Here is an 11,690-nt window from a genome sequence, read left to right on the forward strand (position 1 = left end):
ATATCCTCAGCTATGTCCTACTTCTGCTCTTAAACTTTGAGATGACGATATGCACGATCCTTACAGAGCATCACGATGTGGTTCCCCCAGGACCAAATATACTCGAAAAATCCTTCGCACATTGCTGCCGAAATTTAAGGATAAAAATGTAAACTAAATACTAATTCAAAATTTTATATAATAGTCATGAATAAGTTGCTCATCAAATAATGTATAATAATATGGACAAACAAAGAGCATAGAGATAAAATTTCATAGTATATAGCATGCACTATTATCAACACATAAGTTTCACAATATACATGTCGTTAGTCAAACTGTAGTCTCTAGTCATGAATTAGTCGCATAGTGTCCATCTAGTATGCAAGTAAAATTTTGTATTAATATAAACAATAAACGCAAAGGTCTTACTTTCAAATTTAGTGAATGTGAAAGAATATTTTAGAAAAGATACCTTTAAATTCCTTTGGGTCATTTTTCCTATAATATAAGATACACAAACCTTGGGCACATGTGACAGAATCTTGCAACCAAAATAGTGAAAATGACTTGATTTTCTATTTATAATCCATAAAAACTTGGACGGTAGAAAAAAAACCAAGAACACGATTTGATTTTTTTAGTAAACAAAATAAAAACTGATTTTTTTAGTTAACAACATACAAATATGAAAACCAACACATTATTGTCATGTTGTATCTCCATATGTTATGGACCAGATGAAGAAAAGAGTGAGCAGCACAGGGAAATGCCAAAAGGAGCCAACCGTATGCAACAGCCAAATCTACATCTAGTCTTGATGGTAACATGGCATGGACAACAAAGTTGGAGAAGTGAGGAATTATGTAGCATGTGGGAAGCAAAAGAGGCATGAACAGGAAGCGCAACAGAATGGGAATGAGAAAAGAAAGTTGTTTGCGCTTTCGGAACAAGACGATCACATTAACAACACATGAAGTCAAATGAGTGGTTGAACGGGGACTTCTGTTGGACGTCTGGAATGGATTCAAGACATATACATGAAGCAAATAAAATAAAATAATCGATCATTATTTGTGGCATGCTGCACGTACATGTAGAGTAAGTGGGAGCATACACATGAAGACTTAGCGGGAAAACGTTTTTACATGGTATACCTGCTTGATAATGTGGATAGGTTACATGTCAAGATAAATAATATAGTGGGGATGACTGTTGAGCAATGTTCAAAATATTGCTCTTGGGATTTAGAATTAAGTCAATTGGCATCTAGTCGGTCCCTACAGATCGTTGTTTTGTATTTCTTCTAGGACGTCACCTTGACTGACATCTTTTGACCATATGATCCTGACTCACCTCTCCTCTCTCCTGAATAGTTACTTCCACTCACACCCGGATATCCCTTTTGGAGCTCGGCCTCTAGTGAGGCCTCCAAATTCAAATTTCAAATTTCATCAAAATTCATATTTTAATATTTTAAAAAATTCTAAAAAATAATACAGATATACATGAAGGCATAACACACATGTGTGTAAATTTTCAGTTTAAAATACATTGAAATGAGGGCTGTGCAAAAAAGACAAATATGAAGCTGTTTAACACATGATACTATTCATTCTCTCAGGCCATGAATTTGTCTTTTTTGTACAGGTCGCAACTCAAGGTATTTCATCATGAATTTTTACACACATGTGAGTTACATCCTCACATATACGCATTTTTTTCCAGAATTTTTTGAATCATAAAAGTTTGAATTTGAAATTTTCAAAAACAAAGGCCTTCATGGAGCTCGGCCTCCAAAACGCCTTTCTCACTCACACCACACTTGTCTCTCCCACCAACTAGTACATACATTTGATTTTCCAAGCTTAAACTTAGGACAAGCCCAATATGTTGAAATAAATAGCCGATAAATAATCTGAAACATGTCTCTTTCTTTTGATGATATATCCAAAACAAGCCCCACTATGACTGAAATTAGTTTTTTGAAATCAATTATTTTTTTAAACTAGTGTCTTTTTTTGAAATGAGAGAAATTGTTTTCTTGAAGTTAAATCATTGTGTTGAAATGAGTGAAATATGTGTTTGAAGTAGTGAATTCAGTTTTTTGAAATGAGTAAATCAGTATTTTCAAATGAGTGGAAACAACGCTGCGTGCCTCTCTCAACCCCTGTTTCCTTCCGTGTGAAAGGCCACGGGCGAGTTACTTTGCCGTCGGATCTTTCTCGTTGTACAAATATAAAGTTTTGCAACTTTTCACCAATAATACTCGTTCTACCGCTTCTGAATCATGGAAGATTCAGATCAAAATATATCACTAAGCATTAGCAGATGCAAATGACTTGCATGTCAGCAGTGCTTAAGAATAAAGGACATAGTTTGGACTTTGGAGCTTAATTAATTAGCATCAATATGATACTAGTACAAACAATGCAACACGGCTAACTTTATGCATGCATGCTCAGACCAAGACACCATCTCACACACCACTGCTTTCATTATACCTTAACCAATCAGATACGCACACCCGGAGGCCAATGACATCATGACACGTACGAGCCACACATGCATGCTCACGCAGCTAATCAAAGGACTTCTTATCACACTAACAGATGCATGTAAATGAAAGCAGGGACACACGTACGTACAGCTACTACCACGTTCACAAACGCGCCCGTGTCCCGGCCACCTCAAGGTATCACGCCACCGCCTCCCCCTCCTCCACCTCCGCCACCAGCGCCGAAGCCGCCGCCAAACCCACCGAAGGGCCCAGCGCCGGCACCAAACCCGCCGTGCGGACCAAAGCCAGCGACGCCCCCGCCGAGAGGGCCACCGTTGACGGCACCGCCGAAGAGGCCGCCGTCACCACCGTTGCTCCCAGCAAAGGCGGTCTTGGCTTCGCCGAAACCAGCACCGTCTTGGTTGTTGCGACCGGCAGCAAGAGCAACGGTGTCGCAGTCGTCCCCGGCAGGCATGCCCCTGCCGGCCACCGCCACGGCGAGGCACAGCAGGAGGGAGGCGATGCACCACCACTTGCTCATGGCTCTTGGGTTTGTCTCTGCGAGGTGGCTGAGGTGAGTAACGCAGTGGCAGGGGGGTTTAAAGGGAGGAGGAGGACGAGATGGCCAGATGGGCAGGTGCGAGCGCGTGACAGTAATTAAATTTTGGCAGCCGGCAAGCGGGTGGTTGTTGCCATGCATGGCGCAATAACTCGGAGATGAAGAAGTAGGTCCATGAGAAGTTATTGCGATCGACGCAGGGTATCTTGTACTGTAGCTACACTCGTCAGAAATAAAGTGCTGAGACGATTTTACTCAGTGTTAGTTTTGACAGCGTAAAATGTGCAGTGCATTATAAACCACTTGAGAAAACCAGCCAAAAGAGATTGTCACCGGAGATGACTCCGTGGTGGCTCGAGATCAGTTCGGTTGCATGCTTGTCACTTCTGACGTTTTAATATGATATCTGTTGGAAATATGAGCAAATTACTACGAGATTTAATCTGAATAAATAGAAAATAGATCATGACAGCAATAGCAGAGATTAAACTAATCATGTGAACTAGCATAGCAGATGAACAAATCACATCTAGGGCACATACTAGAAACATGAATTCTACCACGATCTCGAACAGGAAGGATAGAATCACATACGGTGCAGCGGGAGCAGCACCGCCGGCGTTGACGTTGTCGCCCATGTCGTCGAGGATGAGATTGCCGAGGTCGGGGAAGAAGTCGTCGTTCGCGAAGTCGTCGCTGCCAGCAGTCGCGCGAGTGCGCTCCCCAAAAACCTGATCGCCCCTCTCCCGTACAGGATCACGAGAGGCGGGGTTCCGAAGGCCTGCTGTCCCTTCTCCCGGTGCACGCCGAAAGGAGGGATGGAGAAGACTTGCTTGGCGGCGCAATGATCTGGAGCGCTGGTGAGAAACCATACGAAGCGGCGGCGGCTAAAGTAGACGTCTGCCTGACTATATAGTGCGGGCCGGGTAGGTCGTGGGAGTATCCAAAAGAATCGGAAACGGTTCAGTAATTAACGCGTCCGTTAATTATTAATTAATGACTCATTAATTTTCCCGAGCAGCAAAAATATAGACAACGTGCATAGCTCTGTCCTCGGCTCGGCTCAATACCGCAACCCGCGGCGCGGCGCGGCGCGGCGCGGCGCGTCGTGACGAGGCGTGGCGTGGCGAGGAGGAGGAGCGCGCGTGTAGGTCTCCTCTTCTCATGCTCATACAAGTGGTAGAAGAGCTCACCTTATAAAGAGGTGCAACTCTCTCTCAACTTATGAGGTGGGACTAAACTTTAGCCTCACTCACTCCACTCACATGTGTGCATGAATGGGCCAAGAGAATTTCACAATTTTAGTTGGGCTTTGGGCCAAAAACCCACTAGCAAATTCCAACAATCCCCCACAAAGTCTCATTGGCACATTTCACCATTTATTTTCAAAACATTGTTTATATACCGGTGCTTAGTGGAGACTGTGAAGTTTAACTTCCACTTAGAGATATATGCTACACTAGATCACAACTTGAATAGTGGACTATGCCTTGAACTACAAGTTTTCTGCGAGACTAGTTTCACACAAACTCTTGACCGATACTGGGCTGCCGCAAGGCTTCCCCGCAGGTGGAGCATATACGTCATACTCCAGGGCCTTTCATGAATTTATTAGAGAACACCCAATTCTCACAGACTGCGATGTTAACAGTCAAATTCATATAGGTGTGTTCCTCAGAAGATGTTCTGCAGGACAACATCTCTGCTTACCCGAATAAGCCACTTGGAACACATTAAGATAAGTATCAACCTGCCATGCAGATCAGGAGAGTATTGCATCTTCACGGAGTGGGATAGTTAATATAGGGATACTCTCCTCCCAGCTGACCAACAGCTTGTCTTCCACTTCTACTTCACGGGATCTCCGATCACATAGAGTGGGTTACCATTGTGGACAACTCATGCGGTGGGTCTCAGACCCATCTCCATCGATGCATTATCTATCACATTACATGATAGACCCTTTGTGAAGGGATCTGCCAAGTTTTTCGATGTTTGGATATAATCCAATGTAATAACTCCGGAGTTCCTCAGTTTCCTGACAGATTTTAATCTCCTCTTCACATGCCTTGAGGACTTCATATTGTCCTTAGCACTGTTTATCTTGACGATCACAGTTTGATTATCACAGTTCATCAGGATAGGGGGTATTGGTTTTTCAACCATAGGTAAGTCCATCAATAGCTCACGAAGCCACTCTGCTTCAACAGTGACAGTGTCTAATGCTGTGAGTTCTGCTTCCATAGTTGACCTCGTTAAGATGGTCTGCTTGCAAGACTTCCAGGAAACAGCGCCACCACCAAGTGTAAAAACATAACCACTTGTGGCCTTAATTTCATCAGCATCAGATATCCAGTTCGAGTCACTATAACCCTCCAGTACCCTTGGATACCCGGTGTAGTGAATCCCATAGCTCGCAGTGCCCTTCAAGTAGCGCATAACTCTCTCAAGCGCACGCCAATGATCATATCTCGGTTTTGACACAAACCGACTCAGCTTGCTCACAGCAAAGGAGATGTCAGGCCTCGTGGCACTCGCCAAATACATAAGCGAGTCAATAATTTGAGAATACCTCAGTTGATCTCTAGCAATCCGTCGATTCTTTCGAAGCAACACACTAGCATCATATGGAGTTGGAGAAGGCGTGCAGTCGCTATACCCAAAACGACTCAAGACCTTTTCCACATAGTGAGACTGAAGCAGTGTGATCCCACCATTCTCATCTCTCAACAGCTTGATGTTTAAGATAACATCAGCTACTCCTAGATCCTTCATCTCAAAACGCGAGATAAGAAATCCTTAACCTCCTTGACTAAATCAAGTTTGGTTCCAAAGATCAATATGTCGTCGACATATAGACAAAGAATAACTCCTTCGCCCCCACCATAGCGATAGTACACGCACTTGTCACCATCGTTTACTACAAAGCCGACAGTAGTTAATGTTCTTTCAAACTTCTCATGCCACTCCTTAGGAGCTTGCTTAAGGCCATATAAAGACTTTAACAACGTGCACACCTTTCCTTCCTGACCAGGTACTACAAAACCATCTGGCTGATCCATGTAAATTTCCTCCTCCAACTCTCCATTGAGGAAAGCCGTCTTAACGTCCATTTGATGAACGAGAAGACCATGTGAGGCAGCCAGTGATAGTAGCACCCGAATTGTGGTCAGTCTAGCCACGGGTGAGTAAGTATCAAAGAAGTCTTCACCTTCTTTCTGGGTATAACCCTTAGCCACAAGCCGTGCCTTGTACTTTTTAATCGTACCATCAGGTCTAAGCTTCTTCTTGAACACCCACTTACATCCTACAGGTTTGCACCCATAAGGACGGTCAGTGATCTCCCAGGTTTCGTTAGCTAAGATGGAATCCATCTCGCTACGAACAACTTCCTTTCAGTAGTCAGCATCAGGAGATGCATATGCTTCTGAAATAGTCCTGGGTGTGTCATCCACAAGGTACACAATGAAATCATCACCAAAGGACTTTGCAGTCCTCTGTCTCTTACTCCTTATAGGAGTTTCATTGTCACCCTCTCAACTGGATTCTCAACGTGTTCCATCGCAATGGTGGGTTCAGGAATTACAGTGAGTTCCTCACTAGATGGAATAGGTATCTCCTGATTTGATGAACTTGACATATCCTTCATAGGAAATATATCCTCAAAGAAAGTTGCATCATTAGACTCCATAATCGTACCAACATGCATGTCGGATACCTCAGATTTTATTATCAAAAATCTATAGCCAATGCTATGAAAAGCATAGCCCAGAAGAACACAATCCATGGTTTTTGGTCCAAGCTTGCGCTTCTTGGGAATTGGTATATTGACTTTCGCCAAACAACCCCAAGAACGTAGGTAAGAGAGTTTCAACCTTTTCCTTTCCCATTCCTCAAATGGAGTCATGGTCTTATGCTTTGTGGGAACTCGGTTTAGGACAAGACACGCGGTCATTAGCGCCTCCCCCCACCATTCCTTGGAAAGACCCGATGTGTCTAACATGGCGTTAACCAAATCAGTTAGAGTTCGGTTCTTTCTTTCGGCCACCCCATTAGACTGAGGTGAGTAGAGAGGCGTCCTCTCATGGATTATACCATGTTCCTCACAAAACAGATCAAATTCATTGGAAAAATACTCTCCACCACGATCGGACCTAAGCCGTTTAATTTTTCGATCAAGTTGGTTCTCTGGCTCAGCTTTATAGTTTTTGAAGAAAGTTAAAGCCTCATCTTTTGATTTCAGAAGATACGCATAACAATATCTAGTGGAGTCATCAATCAACGTCATGAAATATCTCTTTCCACCTTTTGTCAACACGCCATTCATCTCACAAAGATCAGAATGTATAAGCTCTAGTGGTGCCAAGTCTCGTGCCTCTGCAGTCTTATGGGACTTGCGAGGTTGCTTAGCTTGCACACATACTTGGCACTTAGAGCCTTTGACAGCAGAGATTTTTGGAATTAAATTCAGATTGGCTAGCCGCGTCATGCTACCAAAGTTAATGTGACAAAGTCGTGAAGGCCAAATATCAGACTCATTGTTGTGGCAAACATTATTAATAACTTTAGTGCAAATATCTGACAAAGATAGGCGGAACAAGCCTCCGCACTCATAGCCTTTTCCAACAAATTGTCCACACTTGAAAATTACAACTTTATTGGACTCAAAAACCAACTTAAAACCATCTCGACATAAATGGGAACCGCTAATGAGATTTTTATTGATGGACGGCACATGATGAACGTTCTTCAGACGCACGGTCTTCCCCGAAGTAAACTTCAGATCGACCATACCAACACCTCAAACGATGGCATGTGACCCGTTCCCCATCAGCACGGGAGAAGTCCCTGTGGCCTGGTAAGAAGAAAACATGGAGGCGTCAGCACAAACATGTACATAGGCACCGGTGTCAATTAACCAATCAGGGGATTGAAATACTGAAAGGATGGTAGGAAAAATACCGTACCCTGATTCCTTCATATCAGTATCACCGATGACAACATTAGCGGACTTGCCGCTCTTCTCATGTTCGCGCTCCTCAAAGCGGTTAGGACACTTCGGAGCCCAGTGATTAGGATCACCGCAGACATGGCAAAGTCCCTTCCCCTTCTTATGAGAATTCTTCTTGAAGTTGGTAGAATATGATGGCTTGTTCTTTGTATCAAACTTGCCTTTGCCCTGAGTTTTGTTCTTGTTGTTTTTGAACTTGTTGGGCTGGAAGTTCTTCTTCTGTACCATGTGGGCACTAGAAGCTCCCTCAGCAACTCGAGCACGTGTGTCTTTTGCTCTCGCCTTCTCTTCAACATCAAGAGTACCAATGAGATCCGTAACAGAGAACTCCTGTCTCTTGTGTTTCAGGGAAGTAGCAAAATTGTTCCACGAAGGTGGAAGCTTGGCAATAACGCCTCCGGCAACAAATTTGTCCGGCAACACACACTTAAAGTGCTCAAGTTCTTTTGCGAGCGACTGTATCTCATGAGCCTGCTGTACAACAGAGCGCTCATCAGTCATCTTGTAGTCATAGAATTGCTCCATGACGTACAACTCGCTACCGGCGTCCGAGGCACCAAACTTGGCCTCGAGCGCAGCCCACATGTCATTGCCGTTGTCAAACGACATATACGAATCCACAATGGAATCATCAAGAACACCCAGAAGAGCGCCTTTAAAGAGAGTATCGATCTTCTCAAAAGCTTCCAACTGTGCTGGATTAAGATCGCCCTCAGGCTTGCCCTTAATGGCGTCATAGCAGCCCATGGTCTGAAACCAGTAGACTGCTCTCGTGCGCCACCTCTTATATTGCGCCCCCTTAAAGGCAGGCGGCTTCAGATGCGCAGCAAAATCACTCGGAGTAAATTGCCTATAATCAGGTTTTTGGATTGTTGGAAATATGATCAAATTACTACCAGATTTAATCTGAATAAATAGGAAATAGATCATGACAGCAACAGCAGAGATTAAACTAATCATGTGAACTAGCATAGCAGATGAACAAATCACATCTAGGGCACATACTAGAAACATGAATTCTATCACGATCTCGAACATGAAGGATAGAATCACATACGGTGCAGCGGGAGCAGCACCGCCGGCGTTGACGTTGTCGCCCATGTCGTCGAGGATGAGGTTGCCGAGGTCGGGGAAGAAGTCATCGTTCGCGAAGTCGTCGCTGCCAGCGGTCGCGCGAGTGCGCTCCCCAAAAACCTGATCGCCCCTCTCCCGTACAGGATCACAAGAGGCGGGGTTCCGGAGGCCCGCTGTCCCTTCTCCCTTCTCCTGCTGCCCCTGTTCCGGAGGCCAAAAAGAATCGGAAACAGTTCAGTAATTAACGCGTCCGTTAATTATAATTAATGACTCATTAATTTTCCCGAGCAGCAAAAATATAGACAACGTGCATAGCTCTGTCCTCGGCTCGGCTCAATCCCGCAACCCGCGGCGAGCGAGGAGGAGGAGCGCGCGTGTAGGTCTCCTCTTCTCATGCTCATACAAGTGGTAGAAGAGCTCACCTTATAAAGAGGTGCAACTCTCTCTCAACTTATAAGGTGGGACTAAACTTTAGCCTCACTCACTCCACTCACATGTGTGCATGAATGGGCCAAGAGAATTTCAGAATTTTAGTTGGGCTTTGGGCCAAAAGGCCACTAGCAAATTCCAACAATATCCTTTCATTAACGGTCAATCGATGAACTCCTTGACCTGGCACTTTCCATCTGCCCCTCAAATTAAGGCCTGACCAAATCAGGGGCAGCCAAAATATTGACTTGGTGTCAGAATAGCTGAAGAGAGTCATGGTGGGCTGGGCGTGCCAAAAAGTTGGATGCCATCCAAACAGACATTCATCGCTCGGTCAAATCTAATATTTTGGCATGGCAGGCGATGGTTGCAATCCAAACAACCCCTAACAACAAGGTAGGCCCCAGCTCTCGTTTGTACAACACTGACGTGTAAAAGAATGCTATAGTTTGCAATTTTGCATCTCACAAGTATAGATCATCTTGTAGTAACTGGCATGATCTTGAACGTCTAAGAAAATTATGTCCCAGAAACTGGGATGTTTTTTTTCCTGAAGGAGAATTAGAAATTAATGATGTCGCCTACAGTGATAACATCAGTGTGAGCTACATGAGTATCCTTAGCGTATACCTCCTAGAAGGAAAATTATGTGATACTGTGCAAGTACCGCTATCTACCAATATTCCAAGACCAAACAGTATCCATCCTTTACAACCCTGACTGTTCAGTCATGCGATCATTGACATAATGACATATACACTAATTTGATTTCTTAGCCGAGTACCCCTGGAACTCGACATGCCACGACGCGGTCCTCAACCGACCATACAAGAAAGAATGACATTGTTCCGCCGTTGCATTTTGGTAACTTTGAGCACATTCTGCACTGGCATAGCTAAGTTTTTTTCTTTTTGAGGGAACACCAAGCTCAGATTTGGTTTAAACTTGTACTCCATAGTGTCATGATATAGAAACAATAGATTTGCAGTGAGTAACAACTGAAAACTAATGATATTGGTATGTAAGTCTTTGTAGCTCAACACATAACACATGCATTGTTTCTATGCGAGAAAGATGGCATATTAGTTGCATGCTCAAGGCCTAAAATTCTACTCCCTCCGTTTCATATTAGTTGAAGCTGAGTTATTATAAACTGTACTAAATTAGCGACAACTAATATGAAATGAAGAGAGGATATAAATTCAACCGCGTAAGATGTCAATATTAATCACATACACAACACACAGATTTATATAACTTGGCATTGAGCTAATAAAAGATATCAAGCGAAACATATATTTCATATTTTGCTGCCACTATATTGATATAAAGATATAACAATAATGGCTCCTCACTCCAGCCTCCACCCACCTCCCACCTCACCAATGGCGGCCATTGACCAAGGCCTTTTTAACTGGGATTTCTCACCTGGCCTGGTCGCAGCTCAGGTGCATTAACCCTTTGGCTGTACTCCCTCCGTCCTTTGAAGAGTGTACTTCAAACCTTTATATGTTTGACCGTATTTATACAATAACGCATCAACATTTATGCCATCAAATTAGTAGCATTAGATTCATGATAAAATATATTTTCATCATATACCTAATTGGTTTCGTAAACATTGATATATTTTTGCACAAACTTGGTCAAACATTGAGATAGTTTGACCCTCCAACAAAATTAAAAGTACACTCTTTAAAGGACGGAGGGAGTATGGTGCATTTCCCTTCTTCTGGCTTGACCAAGGGGGTTTTCTTGGTTGTCTCCTTCTCCTCGGCATCCTTTACTCTCAAGCTAGATTCAGTTGGTTTTTGCCCGATTTGTGATGAATCCCGACATCTAGAGGTGGATTGCCCGCGGATTCATGTTCTGTGTCAACAACGATCCTGCATTGTTGTACGCCTACGACTACTAATCAGGAGCACTATACTAATTTATTTTTTAGTCTAAACACACTCGACTTTATTGATTATAAAAGTTCATAGGAAGACTATAGTAAATGAGTCCCTCCTATAGATGCTACAAAGAAGCACCTCGCTCTTGGCCCAATAAGCCCATGGGACCACACTCTGACGTTCGTTCACAATGGACCAATCCGCGGATTGCCCAGGGACTTCTATTTAGCACGCCACACTCCG

General features: G+C 43.6%; 1 protein-coding gene across 1 annotated transcript; it reads right to left on the reverse strand.

Moving 5' to 3' along the window:
* Nucleotides 1-2,357: 2,357 nt before the first annotated feature.
* LOC119282731 (glycine-rich protein 5-like) lies at nt 2,358-3,069 on the reverse strand. Its single transcript, XM_037562854.1, has one exon. The coding sequence runs from the start codon at nt 3,018-3,020 to the stop codon at nt 2,670-2,672; it is 351 nt and encodes a 116-aa protein (XP_037418751.1). The 5' UTR covers nt 3,021-3,069; the 3' UTR covers nt 2,358-2,669.
* Nucleotides 3,070-11,690: the final 8,621 nt, after the last annotated feature.

The sequence above is a fragment of the Triticum dicoccoides genome, chromosome 3B (genome assembly GCF_002162155.2).
Source record: "Triticum dicoccoides isolate Atlit2015 ecotype Zavitan chromosome 3B, WEW_v2.0, whole genome shotgun sequence".
Taxonomy (NCBI): Eukaryota; Viridiplantae; Streptophyta; class Magnoliopsida; order Poales; family Poaceae; genus Triticum; species Triticum dicoccoides.